A 19,560-nucleotide genomic window follows, 5' to 3' on the forward strand; every position below is an offset into this window, starting at 1 on the left:
AATGTGTCTCAAATGTACTACTTAGAAAAGGCACCTTTACACCCATGCACCGGGTATTTGAATTTTTTAATTTTTTTTTTTTCCATTTTCCCATTTTTTTTTTTTCATTTTCCCATTTTTTTCCATTCTCCCCGACGCACCGAGGATTTTTTTCACCGCGAGAAATATTGTTATAAAACCCTCCGGGTGTGAGCTTAAACATATTTCTGATCATACATTTAATTTTGCTTTCTTTAAAAAGCCTATTCACAAAGAAAAACAAACACAAACAAACGATTAGCCAAATATGCCAAGTACGTCATTCATCTTATCCTGTTAAAAGGAAAAAGATAAATTTTACGCAATAAAAGTCATACCTGTTATGACTTTGAGGATCGGGTCCTCATAAATATTTTAAAGAGCCTTCGTTGAAATTAAATCATTTTCGAATGACGAACTATTCTTTGCCGGACACTTTTATTTTGGAAATATAATCTTTGCACTGAATTCCCGACACTTCAGGTAAAGTTTTTTCAAAATCCTTTCAACATCCGTAGCATTCATCCCCTTCAAGGCGGCTGTTTTTTCTACGTTGTTGGTTGGGAGTATCCGAGTCTGGTACAATTTCTTTTTGTATTAGAGAGAACTGTTCATATACTATTGATGGAGAACGCTTCGCCGTGTTAACCATCGATGAAAATGATATTCAACAAGTGGATTATAATATTTATGTACTGATCTTGATCCTCATTGCCCTTTACACAAAAAGAGAGCACTCACTAACAAAATGATTTTAATTATCTTGTAAAACAGGAGCCCCAAGAACATACTCTAAGACCTACTCTACCCCAAAGAGACCTTACGAATCTTCTCGTTTGGACGCTGAATTGAAGTTGGCCGGTGAATTTGGTTTGAAGAACAAGAAAGAAATTTACAGAATTTCCTTCCAATTGTCTAAGATTCGTCGTGCTGCTAGAGATTTATTGACCAGAGACGAAAAGGACCCAAAGAGATTGTTCGAAGGTAATGCTTTGATCAGAAGATTGGTTAGAATTGGTGTCTTGTCCGAAGACAAGAAGAAGTTGGATTATGTTTTAGCTTTGAAGGTTGAAGATTTCTTAGAAAGAAGATTGCAAACTCAAGTCTACAAGTTGGGTTTGGCCAAGTCTGTTCACCACGCCAGAGTTTTGATTACTCAAAGACACATTGCTGTTGGTAAGCAAATCGTCAACATCCCATCTTTCATGGTCAGATTGGACTCTGAAAAGCATGTTGACTTTGCGCCAACCTCTCCATTCGGTGGTGCTAGACCAGGTAGAGTTGCTAGAAGAAATGCCGCTAGAAAGGCTGAATCTTCTGGTGAAGCTGCTGAAGAAGCTGACGAAGAATAAATGCGCTGATTTTTCAAGTCGACAGTTTTTTATCTCAACCACGTGTAAAATCACGACATTAGCATCACATAGAGTTTTATCTCAATACAATCAGCTTTGTAAATTAGGACGAATAACTTTTATATATACCGGCATTTCATATTAAGTAGTAAATGAAAAAAGAACAAGAATTAAAAACGACGGGCTACTTCTCTTTCTGTAGTCGTTATAGAAGCGTAGCTAATAATAGTTCGATTAAACTAGAATGTAGCAATTTTGAAGATCAAAAATGTTTTTTTGCCGTGTGTAAGACACAACATCCGTACCTTTTTACCCTCCATGCATTCTGTCCTTGTTTTTTTTTCGCTTGAAAAATTAAATTGGTTATCACGCCGCTCTTCCTCATATTGGCGTGAGCGCGCAACATCTGGCTAGGTAAGGTAGGATCCATCCATCCATACCTTAGCAACTATGGTAGTGAGCAAGATCCACTGTATGGGATAGAGGCCAAAAAAGAGTCGTATATACGAAAAGGTAGTTAAATCTTGAAGGTGGCTTTAAAGCAAGTAGAGTGAGACAGTCAAGGACAATAAGCAAAAATGGGTAAATCGTATGTGGATATAGCTTTATAACGAACTTATAGCGGTTGAAAAATATTAATCAAATCATTATACTCTTCCAAGAAATTGAAAAAAAGGACAGAAATTAAACGCGAACTTGCCAATTTAGATAATGTGGTATTTCCAAACTCAAATGACAAACCTTAATCTTTTGGAGGATATGCTAAATAACGCCAATGAAAATGACTTATAAATCATCAAAAATTTGTGAAACATATTGGAAGACTTGCGAACTATACCAAGTGAAAATTCAACGATAAATCAACAAGAGGTGGACTATACAAACTGGAATTGTGTATTTTGTCTTTGATATATTTTTATTGCTAAAAATAGCGAAAATTTGTTTACTAACTAAAATTCAAAAGTGCAATCATAATGATTGATCTATTGTAAATTATAAAACAGACATGGTTACAGATCTCGTACACGTTACATGTTCCAACGTGACTTCAGAAAGCACGGTGCCGTTCATTTGTCCACCTACTTGAAGATCTACAAGGTTGGTGACATTGTCGACATCAAAGCCAATGGTTCTATCCAAAAGGGTATGCCACACAAGTTCTACCAAGGTAAGACCGGTGTTGTTTACAACGTCACCAAGTCTTCCGTTGGTGTTATCATCAACAAGATGGTTGGTAACAGATACTTGGAAAAGAGATTGAACTTGAGAGTTGAACATATCAAGCACTCCAAATGTAGACAAGAATTTTTGGAAAGAGTTAAGGCTAACGCTGCTAAGCGTGTCGAAGCCAAGGCTCAAGGTGTTGCTGTCCAATTGAAGAGACAACCAGCTCAACCAAGAGAATTCCGTATTGTTTCTACTGAAGGTAACGTTCCTCAAACTTTGGCTCCAGTTCCATACGAAACCTTCATTTAATTTACCTTATTCGGTATATTTATTGAAGTTATCTCATTCCTTTATATTGTATCCTTTACATAAAAATTGCGTATAGATAGATACGATAACAATTTTACATGATATTATTTGATTACCCACACCGTCGCTTTTTTAATTTTGTTTAGCGTATGGACAGAAGCTATCGCTAATGTAGTGCTTCGCTTATTGTCCTTTTTCCTTCAATCTGCGTTGTGTTATTTCAGTAGAGAGCACATATAGCATCGTATGCACGTATTTAAATCTACTATTTAAAAAAGTGTAAAGTGTAAAGTGAATCTAAGAATATTTTTAGTATTTAAAACATCAATGTCTGTACAAGAAAAGGTTATATAATCAGAATACGCGCTTCTGAATATGCATTTCATCTTTATGAAAACCAATCCTATAAGACTCCATTTTTAGTTTTTGTCTTTCCGTATTAATTTCGTTTTTTTTTCCTCTTTTTTATTTCCTTCTTGTTGCTGTTATTGCTATGATTACTTTAACTTGGAAAGTAGTTGTTCAATTTCAGTGATGGATTGTTGCAAAACTTTATCTTGGAATTTTGGATTTCCTAGTTCGGACTCGACTTTAGCAATGACAGAAGCTGTCAACTGTCTTTGTTCCAATTGGCGTAAGGAAGATTCGTATCTAACCCATGAATCCAAGACGGATTTTGCTTCGTGAGCCAACTCTACTTTTTGTCTCAATTCGAAAGCTTCACTTTCGAGCTCGACAGTTTCTTTGGAAACATCAAACAACACTTTTGTTGTTTCAGCAACATTTTGTAATTCAGAGACAGATCCAATTCTGTCTTTAACGGCTTCAACATGCTTGTTTCTTGAAGCGTTTAAGATTTCGGAAACCTTTTTCATTCTTGAATCTGCGAAATCCTTGTATGCTGGGGCCAGATACTTTGCAACCAAACCAGTGAAACCCAAGAAAGTTAGCAAAAGAATACTTTCATCATTGACAACATACAATTCATTGGAGATGGCATAAATGACGGCAGCAGCCGAAGTCCCTAAAACCCCAGTTTTCGTTAAGATATTGTTACCTGGAATAGCATTAATGATAGAATTGGCCTTTGTCTTTGGATCAGTCTGTTTCTCTGGAGTGGAAGACATATAACGAGCTCCGACCACGACCGGAGAACGGCGAATGCCTTGATTCAACAGCGATTTAGAAGCAGACCTTAACGCTAGGCCACGGACACTCATACTCATGATCATTTCGGTTTATTGTGCACTTAAAAAGTAGTGTACGCTCGACAGTCTCTTTATAAACTATAAACACCTTCCAAATTCCGCGTTTACCTGTTCGGTTATTACGCTAGCTTCAATATCAATCCCTTGCTACTTTCGATTATTTAACTGATGAAGGCCCGAATGCGCGGCCAATAGAAAAAGCCTCGTGATTGGTTCAAAAAATAGAGTATGTTACCCGGAAATGGAAGCTCATCTCTCTTACGCCCTTGATTATTTGATGATAAATGAAGTACGTCTTCGTATTTTTACTTGTTAGTCCAGTGAGTCAGCCAAAGTTTACATCAGTATTACATGCGCTTTATATTTTATCTACGTATACGGTTTAGCAGTATTGGTGTACGCTTTCATATTTCTCGTATGACGGACTGAATTAAAAAGAACAGTGTCGACATGTATACGCACTGATGACTTGATTGGGTGTATAGTCACTGTTAAAAGGCATTAGGCCTCTGGTGGGATTCTTTTCGCGCATAAAGCATGAGAAAAAAGCAGTTCAATTTCTATCAGTCTACCCTCACCGAGCTCGTTGTTTGCTTTGAGGACTCTTCAGGTCAGCAGCCGTTCAAAGGGTTGTTCAGTGAATTCTTTACAATCTGCAGCTCAAAGTAAGGCAAAGTAACGCTTTCTGCTAAAATGTATAACTCCTTAACATTTCTTACTTTTTTTCAGCCTAAAGAATAACCCTAGTTACTGTAATACTCTTATAGTGTCCACTAATTCTTGAACATACTTTCCCTCTTCAGGATCAACATTTGGCCCATTTGGATTTCTAGTCGCGCTGCTACTGTGTATGTTGTTGCTAGTGGCTTCGTCGCCCACAGATTTGCCCGTGGGTGATGGTGTTCTTGTCATCATGGCAGCGGCCGTTGCGACTGCCACTTCACGACGTTGCTCTTCCTCTAGTTTAGCATTACGGTCTCTTAATACTTGAAGTAGTTTGCTATGCGCTTGCCTCAACCGCATCAGTTTGTTCTCAAAACCTTGTGGAAACTGGTCGTACAACTCTGTTGCTTGTGCCTGTCTTTTAACGTCATCAAGGGCGTTTATTCCCCTCCATAGATAATCTTGTCTGTCAACTGTAGGTCGTACTTCCAGTCTATTGTGAGTTTGCAGGGGTATATCTACGCTATTTCTTCTAAATTTGGAAACACCATTATAACTAACACTATCAGTGTCTATCGTGTCATTTCCTACCGTATTGGCACTTGAACGGTTGTAAAAGTTGTTGAACAAGCTTCTCGTTGCAGGTCCTTGGGAGGAGTAAGATGGCCGAAACCCTCGGCTTCTGGTATAGGGATTCACATTTGGTATTGTCCTGGGTAGTTCGTGTAGACTGTTACCGCCATATTGTTCATCGTCTTCATTCGTCACCTGCCTTCGCACTGAGCTTTTTTTTTTGAGATCATCCATGAAGTCACAGATTTTAGAATATCGGCTTGCTTTTTGAAGGTGATCCTTTAGAATTACGCATCGATATAGTTTACGTGTTGAGTATTTGTTCCTCATTGAACTACTTTTGATGTACCGGTTTTTGTTCCAACTCGCGGCTAGCAATTTCGTGAAATCAATAGTAAAAAATCCAACTTTCATTTCCACATCGACTGTAAGTAATTCACGAGTACACATCCTTTTTCAAAGACGTTGAAGCCAAACGGTTGTCGAAGTCAACTTGGGAATCTTTAAAAGTTTCTGTTCCCGAACTCTCTGCCCCTGTAATCTTCGCATGAAGTTTAGCAGGTTACACGTATAATAGTTGGTTTTTTTTTAGCCAGGTGTAATGAGTAAGATGTCTCCTTGGAAACGTTTATTATGGCTAAAACAAGAGTATCCGGATAACTATACAGATCCAAGCTTTATTGAGCTAAGAATAAGACAAAATAACGAAAGCGGTAAGAAGTCCAATAGGAAATTATCTGAAGCCGCAAGCTCTCAAATTAGATTGGACTTTATAAGTTTTTACCAAACCGTTTTAAACACATCCTTCATTTACATTACTTTTACTTACATTTATTACTACGGTTACAATCCTATCCCGCCAACTATTATCCTTTCTTTCCTAACATTGGTTATCTCAAGGAAGAAAGTTGACCCTTTATTATCCTCATTCATCGACATCAAATCTTCATTAATCATCACGTTCGCAATGTTGACGCTCTCCCCAGTCCTCAAATCGCTTTCTAAGACCACTGCATCTGATTCTATATGGACGTTGTCGTTTTGGCTATCCGTATGGTACGTTTTCGTTATTTCTTCAACAAGTTCTAAACACAAACCCTCTAATCTCTCTACTAATATACTTGTTGCCCTAGTTGCGGTTTTATCATCAAGACTATCAACCACGATTGACGTATTTTGTTTTCTTTTAATTTGTATTCAATTGAATATCATTTTACCCAGTTATCTATCAGTGACAAGTAAGGTGGTACCAATAATTTCAAATATCATTGTTTACTCCTTCCTTAACGTTACTCTCGGTTGGATCTATATGCTGTTGGTTTTTTTTGCTTCTGTATTTTATATTATAGTTTTACCTAGGTGGTTCATTTACTGGAAAATCAATTATCATAAAAAAGATAACGATTTACTCAGTACATGGGATGCAAGAGCTCCGATTTTGGATTAGCCTCCTTCGTGGAACACTTTCTTTGCGCATTAAACAAGAGGTCATCAAATCCGGTCTACGAAGCCGCTTTTTAGGACTTAACTCGACCTCGTTTCAACCTCATTTTATATATTATTGTTATGATAACTGCCAAAGTGCTTGATAAATTCAAACCTTAAACTACTTTGTAATGAAACAAGATTAACCAAATTGGGTTTTCCAACCTAAAGTGATTGATGTAATAAGTGAAAGCCTTTAAAGTACACATTTCAGAGTTCCAATGAGCAAGCTACTAATCTTCAAGATCCATTAGTGGGTGTTTGCACCTCAAATGAGGCGCAAGAAACCTGTAAAGAAAAGCCCCCCTACGCAGGTAATTGCAGGGATATTGACGAATATTGCACATCATCAATGGACTGAACAAGTTGTTAGGCGTGTAGAGTAAAGCACTCCTCATTTACAGTCGCTTATTCCTTGGTAGCGGCTTCCTGTTTTCCTTTCTCACGTCGGCGATATCACCCGGAGGGGAAATCTTAATGTTGAAAGGGGAGAGCCTCAGAAGGAAAAAAAGAGCAGTAAGTGCCACGAATGTAGCGAAAATCAGTTGGAGCCCGTCTAAAATCGTAACACAGCTCCTCGCAGCCTCTTTCTTTCCAAATTGTGCTGAAACAAATTTAAACAGGAAGCCTGTCTTCTTAAGATCTTCCCATACCGACCATTATGATACAGATGGCTATCGCACGTCACTAATGTACCGAATTTCTGACACCTCTTCGGCATAATTATCACTCCCTACGCCGATCGCTTTAAAACCTGTGCACCCGGCTTCCACAAATGTAAAATTTTCCGGAGCTTCGAACTTCTTGTTTCAGAAATTAAAAGCATCCAGTGGACAACCACCCAACTCGTCTTGTAATGGTGAAGCTTCATCGGTAAACAAATCACATTTTAATAGCGGGAAAGTCGGCAAGTGACCAACGGCGGTTATATTCAATTGGTCTTCGATATATATTGAAAATGGTATGGTATGATTATTACACAGTTTTTTGATAATGTTATCTGGGAGATTTTCGATGGGTATGGAGTTTTCCTTGATCCTCACTTGTTATCCCTTGTATTGTAATTGACCCTTCAGTGATATTTGCAGCCTTACACACTATCCTGTTCTCATTACTTATTACTTTTGGTTGTTGAACCTTTTTTTAGGAATTGCTTGCTTATGCAATATAGCTTGCTAACAAGTGTTAAATTACTAGTGCAATATTAAGAATTGAAATAAAAAACTGGCCAGCTCTATCATTTCGAGAGCTTAATAAAATATTTTATACACGAAACTCTTCATTCAGTCTGTTTGATAAAGTCACATATCTTTCATCTATTTTGTTAAAAAGACTAGTACAACAACAAAAGCAAAAATAAACAACTTTCTTTTAAAAAATAGTGTTTGAGGTTCCAGCTATGGATTACTAATACAGCAACAAAAACTTAAAAGAAAGAAATTATTAAAAGAGTAAGTAAATATAAACACAACTATTCCTTGAAAGTGTACCTATACCAATAACAAGAGGGAAAAAGCCGTCAATTGAGTGCTTTCTGTGTTTGTGTGTGTACTAGAGGATGAATTTTCTGGCCCAAGCTATGTCAGGAACATTTCAAGGGTCGAATAACAAGATAAAACGTAATGTAAGGACACAAAGTGTGCCATCAGCTTCCTATAATACTGACAAAGAACCATATGGACCAAATACTAACCAATTAAACGTCCTACTTTCTCAATTGGAACAGCAAACAAGTGTTGATAGTACCAGCACGAGCTCAAACTTCTATTCCATTGCACAATATATTCTACAGTCATATTTCAAAGTCAATGTAGACTCTCTAAACACTTTGAAATTGGTGGATTTGATAGTGGACCAAACTTACCCTGATTCTTTGACGCTAAGGAAGCTAAATGAGGGAGTGTCAGCACAACCGTACGATTATTTTAATACAGTTTCTCGTGATCCTGATATCTCTAAATGTCCAATATTTGCATTGGCCATATATTTCGTTATACGATGGAGTCATCCTAATCCCCCAATCTCAATTGAGAATTTTACTACAGTGCCCTTACTAGATGCAAACTTCGTTTCTTTAAATTCTAACCCATTACTTTATATTCAAAACCAAAACCCAAACAGCAATTCAAGCGTTAAAGTTCTGAGGTCACAAACGTTTGAACCATCCAAAGAATTGCTTGATTTAGTATTTCCGTGGCTGTCGTATTTGAAGCAGGACATGCTTCTTATAGATAGAACAAATTATAAGCTATATTCTCTCTGTGAATTATTCGAATTCATGGGTAGAGTAGCAATTCAGGATCTCCGATATTTAAGTCAGCATCCTCTATTGTTACCCAACATTGTAACATTTATTTCCAAATTTATACCTGAACTTTTCCAAAACGGGGAATTTAAGGGAATTAGTTCCATCAGAAACCTAAACAATGATGCTACAGATTCCCTAAACAACGCTACAGGAATAGAGAATCAATTTCTAAACCCTTCCGCAGAGGAAATGAATCAAAAAGTTGACTCGTATTTTATAGAATTGTCGAAGAAATTAACTACAGAGAACATTAGATTAAGTCAAGAGATTACACAGCTTAAGTCGGATATGAATTCTGTAGGTAATGTATGTAATCAAATTTTGCAATTACAAAGACAACTCCTTTCAGGTAACCAAGCATCCGTATCGAAGTCTGAAAACTATGCATCTTCCACAGGTGGGGGGATATTGATATTGGATAAGAATAGCATCAATTCGAATATACTGAGCAATTTAGTTCAATCGATCGATTCGAGTCACTCAAAACCAAACTCACAAACTCAAACTCAAACTCAAACTCAAACTCAGCAAAGGGACTCGAAAGGGCAATCGCAGGGCCACAGCCAAAGTATCAGTAGTCCTGCCCTAGCACCCATTAATATGTTTCCGAGCCTGAGTAACTCTATACAGCCAATTTTCAACACCTTGGCACCGCAGCCGCAAGATATAGTTCAGAAGAGGAGACTACCGTTACCAGGTTCAATAGCGTCTGCAGCAACGGGCAGTCCCTTTTCTCCATCACCTATCAATGAATCGCCCTACAGTAAACGATTTAAGCTGGACGATAAACCAACGCCGTCTCAAACAGCTCTTGATTCGTTACTTTCAAAATCAATCTCGAGTCCAAGGTTGCCTCTTTCAACATTGGCTAACACAGCTGTAGCTGCGAATTCCGCGGAATCCCTCCGTTCACCTCAACAATATCAGCCTTCCCCAGATTTTGTAGTCGGTGGTAGTTCAAGTTCAACAACAGACAATAACTCTAAGAAGATTACTGAAGATTCTCCTTCAAAACTTGCCGAGCGACCACGTCTTCCAAACAATGATTCCACTACCAGCATGCCGGAGAGTCCCATAGAAACAACTGGGGACGATGTTGCTAAAGAACTGACATCTATGTCAAAGACTTCAGCGCCAAATGAGAATAGCCCCGAGCCGAAAGATTTTGACAAAGATAGCAATGGCGGTACTCCATGTAGTACAGATGTTGGAAAACTAGTGCCCATTTCCACTATCAATGGTTCCACTGAAGCCACAAATTCAACCTGTACGATGACAAAGGTATCCCCATCGTTCTCGCAAAATGCACCCAAATCTGAAATGATGAATAAAAAAGGATCCAAAGCAGGACCGAATGAGGCCATCAAATATAAATTGTCTAGGGAAAATAAGACAATATGGGACTTATATGCAGAATGGTATATTGGTTTGAATGGGAAATCTTCGATAAAGAAATTAATAGAGAACTATGGTTGGCGAAGATGGAAAGTTAGCGAAGATTCCCATTTTTTCCCTACAAGAAGAATCATTATGGATTACATTGAAACGGAATGTGACCGTGGCATAAAGCTCGGTAGATTCACGAATCCTCAACAACCGAGGGAAGACATAAGGAAAATCTTGGTCGGAGATTTAGAGAAGTTCAGGATAAACAATGGCCTGACTTTGAACTCTTTATCATTATATTTTAGAAACTTGACCAAAAATAACAAGGAGATTTGTATTTTTGAGAATTTTAAAAATTGGAACGTTAGATCAATGACAGAAGATGAGAAGCTCAAGTACTGCAAAAGACAACATAACACACCTTCATAGCCTAATAAGGTTGTTAAACGAAATGATTTCCCCTACGATGTAACGAAGCGACGATAACGAGAACTTTTCATTAAGATTATTTATAACTTTTATAAAAATAAATATATGTATACCTGTGTATATGTATGTCTATGTGTAAATATCGAAACGTTTTCTATTTCATGACTTGACAGGCATTTCTGGATGACTTTATGTTTCCCACTCATTTTGAGAATCTCAAATGCCAGAACCTGGCGGACTTGGAAAATCCATTCAATGGATTGACTATCAGAAATTCTGAAAAATAAAAAATGACACAACCTATAAGCAAAACAGGAAAGGCATTACATATAAAGGAACTCCGAAAGACAAGTAATACTTCCTTAGAGATTATGGCACATGAGAAGTTCGTTATACCTGAGAACTTCACGTTGGCACAGTCTTTGCAATTGCTTTATTCCGTCGTCAGGAGTCAATACAAAAATTTAGCAACCCAAATTGACAATGGTGAAGGTAATAAGGAACCAGTCATCTATGGAAAAATTCACAAAAATCTAGATGCTCTACTGGTATACGTCAATGAGGGCCTACGGAAAATTGAAAGGACATATGTTCTAAAGAAAGGACTAGGAAACCTTGTGGTTGATCATCCTGAATTGAAGAGCGTTATTGAAGATTTCCAAATACTTGGCCAAGACATCAGGATTTCACGTCGTCAAACAGAAAAACTCATGACCGAGGGGAACAATAGTTCTTCTCTCTCATCATCCTCGTCTGTTTTGGGTCTTAAGACAGGAAACAGTCTACGTTTTCCAAAACTTTGGAAAATGGGTTCCAAGAAGGATAAGCTAAAAGAAGTTGACGAAAAGGAGGCAAGAATCAATAAACAGGCAGATAATATCAGACGTGCAAGAAAGTTGGAAGAAGAAGAAAAATTAGAAGCGAATCGTCAGTATGAGAAGGAATTAGAACTCCAAAGGGAAAAATTGATTGAGTTAAAAGTTAAGGAAAAAGTCGAATATGAAGTGGCACAAAAACTAGAGGAGGAGAGAGTCAAAAGAGATGAACAACGCAAGCATAGGGAGCAAGCGGAAAAGAAACGTATATCAACCTTAAAACATGATAGGAAAACAAATTACAAATCAAGAGCTAGCCTTGATAATCCCTCTTTAAAGTCGAAATATGTCGGAAAGATTGATAACGCCGTAAGCAAAAGAAGGTCGCTTGATGTTTCACGAATAGCCAACGAAAAAACGTGCACTCCAGTACGAAAATCAATGGAAGCAACAGATATAGGAATGGCTGCACAATTAGCCTGGTCTCAGTATCAAAGTGGGGCAAATCAAACAAAAATGAGTAATAATGGCTTACCTACTAATGAACCCTCAATACGGTATAAATCAACTCAACCTTTAAAAAAAAGATATGATTACAAAAAGCCAATGGTCAATCGACCGATCATAAAATCACCCACTTTCAATAGGCAAAACAGTAAACCTTCAAGGAGTTCGTCTACAAATGCGCACTTAAAATCGAATAAAGCCAACGGCAATAAAGCTACCGGGAAGAATGAACCAAATTCGGTGCCTACTTCACCAATACTTGTTTCGGAGACTGCAACATTTACCGAACCGAGGCCAAGACGTTCCAAAAGTGCTACACCTGATAGGGAAAGCTCTGGAAGTTTATCCATGGATCCCAAAAAAGAAGACATATTAAAGTCCGTTCAAGGAGTAGATCGAAGCGCCTGCGAACAGATCCTTAATGAAATCTTGGTAACAGATGAAAAAGTATATTGGGATGATATTGCGGGGTTAAGAAACGCTAAGAACTCTTTGAAAGAGGCCGTGGTTTATCCATTTTTACGACCAGATTTATTCAAAGGTCTCAGAGAACCTATCAGAGGTATGCTTTTGTTTGGCCCACCTGGAACAGGTAAGACAATGATCGCTAAGGCGGTTGCAACAGAATCCAACTCTACATTCTTCAGTGTAAGTGCATCTTCTTTACTATCGAAATATCTCGGTGAATCTGAAAAACTGATTAGAGCATTATTTTACATGGCGAAAAAACTGTCACCTTCTATTATCTTCATAGATGAGATCGATTCGATGTTGACTGCTCGTTCTGATAATGAAAATGAGTCGTCGAGGAGAATCAAAACAGAGCTTCTCATTCAATGGTCTTCGTTATCAAATGCGACTGCTCAGGCTGAAGATCAAACGAATATGCTTGATAGCAGAGTACTTGTTTTGGGAGCCACCAATTTACCTTGGGCTATTGATGATGCAGCAAGAAGACGGTTTTCGAGAAGATTATATATTCCCCTTCCAGATTACGAAACTAGACTATATCATTTGAAGAGATTAATGGCTAAGCAAAAGAATAACTTGGAGGATCTGGATTATGAATTAATAACAAAATTAACGGATGGGTTTTCCGGTTCTGACCTTACATCGTTAGCAAAAGAAGCAGCAATGGAACCTATTAGGGATTTAGGAGATAAGCTGATGTTTGCAGATTTCGATAAGATTAGAGGAATTGAAATCAAAGACTTTCAAAATTCGTTAGTGACAATAAAGAAAAGTGTATCGCCGGAATCCCTACAAGAATATGAGGATTGGTCCAATAAATTTGGTAGTACCGGTGCTTGAACGTATGGGTATCTTGATAAAAGAAAAACGCATATGAAAATTGCAATTTTTCTTTAAAAAATATTTACTGGCCGGATTTTATTACGTATGTACACTATGTACTATTAAAAGTAAACTAAAAGGGCAAATTTATGTGTTCTGAAATTAATCTTTTATTTACATTTAGTTTTYAAAAAGTCACCCTTTAAGAAAGCTACTCCGTTTTTAAATCTAGTGAGAGCGAGTCCATTAAAAATAATAAAGCAATGGAGGTGAATTTTAAGAAATATATCACTAGGGATTAGAAGGAAACTCAACGTGAATTCGACAATTCGACTAAGCGGTCGCCTTTAGATATCACTAAGTACATTGGTTTGGGCTGATGGGAAAATAGAAATTTTTAGCAAATCTAAACGTTAACATCTTAGATTCGCTCTAAAAGATCCACGAATAGTTATTATTGATAGCACTTTTCGTCTTCGACTACACAAGGGGTATATGGAATGTACAGTAGTTATCACAATTATAATAAGTTTGGACTAAATGACCTTATAAGCTCTCCGGCTTCTCTAGCAAAAAAAGTTTCATGTGGGTTGATAATTGGTCTCTCTCTATACATAATCGCCCCCAATTTACATGCGCTTGTCTTTGGAAATTCTCAGCAAAGAATCGGAAAATATACGACGGTCGGTTTGATAAATAATGGAAATGATTGTTTTATAACTTCATCGCTTCAGAGTTTGGCCGGCATACCCAGATTTGTGAAATATCTGAAGGCGATCAACTTGATCCTTCGAGAATTAAATAAACCAGATTTGAAATCCGATTTATCCAGAGATGCAGAGGGAGAAAGCCTTGCAATGGGTGAGATTATAGACGTCAATAGATGTGGAGGCCAGCTTTCATCATCTACCCTCTTGCATGAAAGCCTTCTGAGTTTAGTTTCGGATCTGGTGTCTATAAGAGAGCATAAGAAAACAATATCTCCAAAAATAGTGGTAAAAACATTGGAATCCATCTTCAAGTCAAAAATTTCATCTCAACAAAATGATGCGCATGAATTTACGCTACTTTTGTTACAAACTTTACAAGAAGAACACTCGAAGTTAGTTGAATATACTAAATATATGTCTGATTCGAATGTACCAAAATTTCCGTTTCAGGGCCAAACTTCCAAATTTTTGACTTGCTTACAATGCAACAGGACATCAAAACCATCATATCAAGAGTCATTCATTCGTGAACTGATGGTACCACAACAATCATCAGAGAAACTAGCGAAGATTCTGGCGAACGATGAAACGGAAATCATAGAAGACTACTCATGCTTGATTTGTCAAATCAGGGCCATCCTAAACCATGAAAAGTATAGAAACTTCAAAAATTGTTCACAGGAAGAACTGACAATATTAGATGTCTTAAGAAATTATGCGAATGATGCTTCAATTAACGAAGACCTACCAATAGAAGTTGAACAGTACATCAAACATTACGCAAAAGATAAATTGCGTACATCTAATGTGAAGAGTAAAGTCATAAAAAAAGATGTAGTAGTTCAACTGCCTGAAATCTTGGTAATTCACTTATCAAGATCTACATTTAATGGAATGACATATACCAGGAACCCCTGTAATGTGAAATTTGAAGAAACGATAAAACTTGCAGAATACGCATCCATCGAGAATGGAACATTAGCAAAATACGGACAAATCGAGTATGATTTGAAAAGTGTTGTGAAGCACACTGGCTCTCATTCACGCGGCCACTACGTTTGCTACAGAAGTAAGGGTGATATTCTCTTTGACAGTGAAGTTGATTCTTACGTAGAAAGCGCATCAATTATCATTGATAATGATGTTGAAGCCAAGAACCACATTCAAACCATTACATCTATGAAGAACTGCAACGGAAAACGAAGGTACAAAAAAGTTAAAAGTGCTCTAAAGTATCCTTATTGGCAAATATCTGATGCTAACATAAAGGAAAGTAAAACCTCAACAGTTCTAAACGAACAGAAGTATGCTTATATGCTATATTACGAACGTGTAAATAAATAATCATTTTGTATATGCGAATTTCTAGCGACGAATTACTCATCCATATCCACGTCAGTATCTATGACCAACATATCAACATCGGTGTCAGCCTCTCCATCATAGGTGGGCTTTGGGGCAAACTGATTATGAAACCACCTCCACCAATTCGAATAAGCAACTTCCTTGTAGTCAGCCCATTTTATAACTTGTAGTCTCTCCTCTCTTAGGCGTTCCCAAATCTTGTCATATATCGACCCACTGTGATGATTATTGCCTGTTGAGGATTTGATGATGTCTTTCAGAGCCTTGTCGTGGATGGCATCAGAGAATGCTATGTTGTTATGAACAAGGTTACTATCGTCTGTGCGTGCGTTTTTGGGGCCTGTCTCATCTAGAGATAAATTTTCTAAGTCTATAATCAGTCTTTTTCTTTTGTAATTATCAATTCCTATCGGATCTGGAGAATGGTTTCTTTTCCTAATATGATTCGAGTTGACATCACTTCTTGCAAACCGGGAACTCATGGAAAGAAAAAAATCATCTAAACCTACAACTAACTTCAATGACTCCGGATTGTCCTTAACGTGATGCCTTGTAACCTATATCCGAGCCCCGTTGTAGAAACAGACCACTACCTTCGTACTGTATACACTTTAAAATTTGTTTCGTAAAGGAGCGGTTCTCGGATAAAAAAAGTGTGGCATAAGCGAGTTTTATTCGATTCCCAATGAAGATCAAGTAAAATATATTGCCATAGCAAAGATACATCACAGATATACTGCCGTTAGCCTATTGTTTTTTAGTCAAAATTGGTGCGCTGTTTATCGATTCGAGCAGGAAGGGAATCGGTTTTTCCTTAGATAGTTATAGAATAATTCCTTTGAGAGTAAAGGGTATTTTTAGAAGCACAATACAAAGGTTGATCAAAAAGAGCATACTACTTCAATAATAGAAAATCAAATGGCTAGGCAGTTATTCACACCTCCAATAACAAACCCGAGGTTTGATCCAAACCAATCGATTAGGGAATCATACAAAAACACAACAAGTAGCATGCAATTTCAACCAATATTGCACGAGGATCAAAGTGGCGACGAAAAAAGTAGTTGTGATATCGATGAGAAATCTGCATGTAGTGAAACGCCGGATGGTACCAAATCCCCTACATTGACCAAGCAAGAAATTGACGATGCATTAAATGGTGTTAGTAATTTACCACCAGAGTTGTCAAGATTAATCGATATTTTTATTGATGACTTAAAGCAGCCCAAATACGTACGGCCATTATCAGTATTGCAGTTGTCAAGTCTTTTCCAAAGCTTTTACATAAAATTTGATAAAGCGTCATTTCAGCATGTCAGTTCAATGACCAATAATGGTAACTATAGTACTAACGGGAGCCCTAGTTCATTTTTAGCTGCTAAAGAAACATTGAGTAGTGGACTTAGCGGAATTTTTGCAAGGAGTAGGAGTAGCAGTGGAAATTCAATCATGAGACCAAGGAGGTCTTCATCACTGTTCAGTAATGAATCAACTTCAAACTCTAATAATGTCACTCAAATGTTATCACCAGAGGAGATCAAAAGGCAATTGAGAATCAATGAATTGAACAATATGAGGATTGAAAAGTACATGGAGTTTTGTGAAAGAGACGTCTTTAAGAAAATTCTTATAGTAGGTACATCTGTATCCTCACCAAATAAATTAAAAAATTTCAAAACACACCAACTACAAACTTTCAAAGTTGGAAATCTGTTTAGAAACAGTACTGAATTTACAGAATATAATAAACTGTTGAATGATAAAATACTCTGTCTATCAAAACTCTCTATAATGAATAAAATCAATTTGATAAAGTTTTTGAGTCTTAATAAAGGTATCGATCCAGAACCCAAATTTGAAGAGATCAAAGAAATCTTATTCGAATTTACATACCATTCGATTTCGCCATGTGAAAAGATCAAGGCATTACTGAAATTGCATGAGATCATGACATATTCTCAAGAAATGTCCAATGACGACTATTTATCGTTATTAATTTACTACATCATCACTATTGTTCCGCGTGATATTTTCTTAAACGCAGAATTCATCAGGTTGTTTAGATATAAGAAAAAACTTGTCGAAACGGAATCATTTGCATTAACGAACTTGGAAGCTGCATTAGTATTCGTTGAAGGCTTAACTAAAAATGATTTTTCAAATGAAATGCAAGATAAGTTAACAGAAAGCGAAGGTAAGATCTTAGAATGTTCAATAAGTAGTAAAGTCGCATTGCCATCAAATAACGGCGTGATGCATAAAACCAACGGCAACGGCAGTGGTAACATGGGAGAAATTGTAACCCCTACTATTCAAAGACCGGATGTCACTAGATCAAATTCATATGATGGGTTCAGAACTGTCTTTGACTCATCATTGAAGAATATTATTGGTAAAATTAGATCGTATACGCCACCACACCCCAACGCCGTTGGCGGCAATACTGTTCATAACAATAACAGCAATAGCAACAACAACAACAACAACAACAACAACAACAACAACAATTTGAACATACCAAGAAGTTCGTCCCAGTTGTCCATAGAATTAATCAATAGAGATACATTAGAAATTTCCAGAGACGTGTCAACGTCATCATCATCGCAATCTTCGGCGTCTTTAGAACGTGGGAATCGTGAATTTACAGGTGATCTGACAGTAGGTGCTAATGCTAGTGTTAACAGTATTGAGAAAAAGGAACTCCAAAAGTCATGGAAGAAATACAAAGGCTACAAATTTGAGGATTTAACTATATGCGAACTAAAAGATTTATTTGAAATATACCAAAAGATGGTGCAATAATACGTATATAAGAAATACTGTATATATAAATGCAAAAGGGGGAGGAGGTCTGCTTTTTTGATTCACAGTTCGGATAAATGATCTATTATATATAATAGCTCGTCATGTAAATTGGTAGAAGTATCTGAATGCTGGGTCAAATCGGGCAAGTACTTATTTTCGTCATCATTCTTTATCATGTTCACTAACTGATTGATAAAATCTTTTGTATGGTTCAAAGAATTAGTCTGGAATTCTAGAATTTCAATCAGTTTTAGTTTTAGATCTGTGTCATTTGTCCTCAATAAAAGAATTCTTATGATTTCATCGTGTTGCTCAGTCTGACGTTCGTTCTTGGTGAAATTTAGAGCATGGATGATGGGGAAAGATAGCTTCCCCTCAGTAATGTCTTCGGCGAAGCCTTTTTCATTAGACATCTTGAAGTCTTTCAAGTTTAAATAATCGTCTCTAATCTGATAGATCATACCTAAAAGATTTATGAACGGAACCAGCGAATGGCCGTGGTGCGAGGAAGGAGACAGGGTTTCCATGAGCCTCAAAGTCAATCTGAAAAGACCACCCGTTTTATTCATGACCATGTTCAAATACATTTCTTGGGTGGGTATGATCTCAGGCAGGAAATCTCTCCAGTATATATCCAAACCTTGGCCTCTATGCAGATTAATCAGTTCTTCATTGAAGATGGTCATTAGTTTATGGTAGAGTAGCGGCTCTGCGGTTAGTTGGGATACGAGTTGCATGGCTTTGAAATACATGTAATTTGCGGTATTTATGGTGGATGGGATGCCAAAGATCAAATGGGAAGTGGTTTGGCCTCTTCTCAAGGGAGCATTATCTTCTATATCGTCGATCAAAAGACTGGAGTTATGCAGGAACTCAATTAGTTGTGAGATGATGGCCAGTTGGTCTTCAGGTAGGTTCAGAATTCTATTTATCTGTAAGATTAGGTTCAGTCTGAAGTTTTTACCTGGTTTCAACAGAATATGGTTATAGGGTTTCGAAATCAAAGTTTCGTTTTGACTGGACCAAACTGGATCATTATTGATCAGCTCGTCTATCTGGACCTCCATTGTTCCCCCCTGATTCGTGAATAATTTATTCTGTTTCTATTCTGTTGTCTGCTTGGAAATACGCCTTACATTGTCTTGAAAGCACATCTATCTTTTTTTT

At 37.3% G+C, this 19,560-nt stretch overlaps 11 protein-coding genes across 11 annotated transcripts; 7 read left to right on the forward strand and 4 right to left on the reverse strand.

Moving 5' to 3' along the window:
* Nucleotides 1-1,223: 1,223 nt before the first annotated feature.
* RPS9A (40S ribosomal protein uS4 RPS9A) lies at nucleotides 1,224-1,370 on the forward strand (the record flags this gene model as incomplete). The annotated part of the gene is made up of 1 exon (XM_018368372.1): nucleotides 1,224-1,370. The coding sequence occupies one exon, from the start codon at nucleotides 1,224-1,226 to the stop codon at nucleotides 1,368-1,370; it is 147 nt and encodes a 48-aa protein (XP_018218952.1).
* Nucleotides 1,371-2,402: 1,032 nt separating this feature from the next.
* RPL21B (60S ribosomal protein eL21) lies at nucleotides 2,403-2,846 on the forward strand (the record flags this gene model as incomplete). The annotated part of the gene is made up of 1 exon (XM_018368373.1): nucleotides 2,403-2,846. The coding sequence occupies one exon, from the start codon at nucleotides 2,403-2,405 to the stop codon at nucleotides 2,844-2,846; it is 444 nt and encodes a 147-aa protein (XP_018218953.1).
* A 497-nt stretch (nucleotides 2,847-3,343) lies between these two features.
* ATP4 (F1F0 ATP synthase subunit 4) lies at nucleotides 3,344-4,078 on the reverse strand (the record flags this gene model as incomplete). The annotated part of the gene is made up of 1 exon (XM_018368374.1): nucleotides 3,344-4,078. The coding sequence occupies one exon, from the start codon at nucleotides 4,076-4,078 to the stop codon at nucleotides 3,344-3,346; it is 735 nt and encodes a 244-aa protein (XP_018218954.1).
* Nucleotides 4,079-4,801: 723 nt separating this feature from the next.
* On the reverse strand, nucleotides 4,802-5,740 carry DI49_5384 (uncharacterized protein; the record flags this gene model as incomplete). Its single annotated transcript, XM_018368375.1, has 1 exon — nucleotides 4,802-5,740. The coding sequence occupies one exon, from the start codon at nucleotides 5,738-5,740 to the stop codon at nucleotides 4,802-4,804; it is 939 nt and encodes a 312-aa protein (XP_018218955.1).
* A 151-nt stretch (nucleotides 5,741-5,891) lies between these two features.
* Nucleotides 5,892-6,737, forward strand: GPI2 (phosphatidylinositol N-acetylglucosaminyltransferase; the record flags this gene model as incomplete). The annotated part of the gene is made up of 1 exon (XM_018368376.1): nucleotides 5,892-6,737. One exon carries the CDS (start codon nucleotides 5,892-5,894, stop codon nucleotides 6,735-6,737), a length of 846 nt encoding a protein of 281 aa, XP_018218956.1.
* A 1,596-nt stretch (nucleotides 6,738-8,333) lies between these two features.
* On the forward strand, nucleotides 8,334-10,898 carry GCR1 (transcription regulator GCR1; the record flags this gene model as incomplete). The annotated part of the gene is made up of 1 exon (XM_018368377.1): nucleotides 8,334-10,898. One exon carries the CDS (start codon nucleotides 8,334-8,336, stop codon nucleotides 10,896-10,898), a length of 2,565 nt encoding a protein of 854 aa, XP_018218957.1.
* Nucleotides 10,899-11,188: 290 nt separating this feature from the next.
* On the forward strand, nucleotides 11,189-13,531 carry YTA6 (putative AAA family ATPase YTA6; the record flags this gene model as incomplete). Its single annotated transcript, XM_018368378.1, has 1 exon — nucleotides 11,189-13,531. The coding sequence occupies one exon, from the start codon at nucleotides 11,189-11,191 to the stop codon at nucleotides 13,529-13,531; it is 2,343 nt and encodes a 780-aa protein (XP_018218958.1).
* Nucleotides 13,532-14,013: 482 nt separating this feature from the next.
* On the forward strand, nucleotides 14,014-15,567 carry UBP16 (putative ubiquitin-specific protease UBP16; the record flags this gene model as incomplete). Its single annotated transcript, XM_018368379.1, has 1 exon — nucleotides 14,014-15,567. One exon carries the CDS (start codon nucleotides 14,014-14,016, stop codon nucleotides 15,565-15,567), a length of 1,554 nt encoding a protein of 517 aa, XP_018218959.1.
* A 32-nt stretch (nucleotides 15,568-15,599) lies between these two features.
* On the reverse strand, nucleotides 15,600-16,070 carry DI49_5389 (uncharacterized protein; the record flags this gene model as incomplete). The annotated part of the gene is made up of 1 exon (XM_018368380.1): nucleotides 15,600-16,070. One exon carries the CDS (start codon nucleotides 16,068-16,070, stop codon nucleotides 15,600-15,602), a length of 471 nt encoding a protein of 156 aa, XP_018218960.1.
* Nucleotides 16,071-16,506: 436 nt separating this feature from the next.
* On the forward strand, nucleotides 16,507-18,390 carry MUK1 (guanine nucleotide exchange factor MUK1; the record flags this gene model as incomplete). Its single annotated transcript, XM_018368381.1, has 1 exon — nucleotides 16,507-18,390. One exon carries the CDS (start codon nucleotides 16,507-16,509, stop codon nucleotides 18,388-18,390), a length of 1,884 nt encoding a protein of 627 aa, XP_018218961.1.
* A 62-nt stretch (nucleotides 18,391-18,452) lies between these two features.
* BTS1 (farnesyltranstransferase) lies at nucleotides 18,453-19,460 on the reverse strand (the record flags this gene model as incomplete). Its single annotated transcript, XM_018368382.1, has 1 exon — nucleotides 18,453-19,460. One exon carries the CDS (start codon nucleotides 19,458-19,460, stop codon nucleotides 18,453-18,455), a length of 1,008 nt encoding a protein of 335 aa, XP_018218962.1.
* Nucleotides 19,461-19,560: the final 100 nt, after the last annotated feature.

The sequence above is a fragment of the Saccharomyces eubayanus genome, chromosome XVI, assembly GCF_001298625.1.
Source record: "Saccharomyces eubayanus strain FM1318 chromosome XVI, whole genome shotgun sequence".
NCBI classification, from domain to species: domain Eukaryota; kingdom Fungi; phylum Ascomycota; class Saccharomycetes; order Saccharomycetales; family Saccharomycetaceae; genus Saccharomyces; species Saccharomyces eubayanus.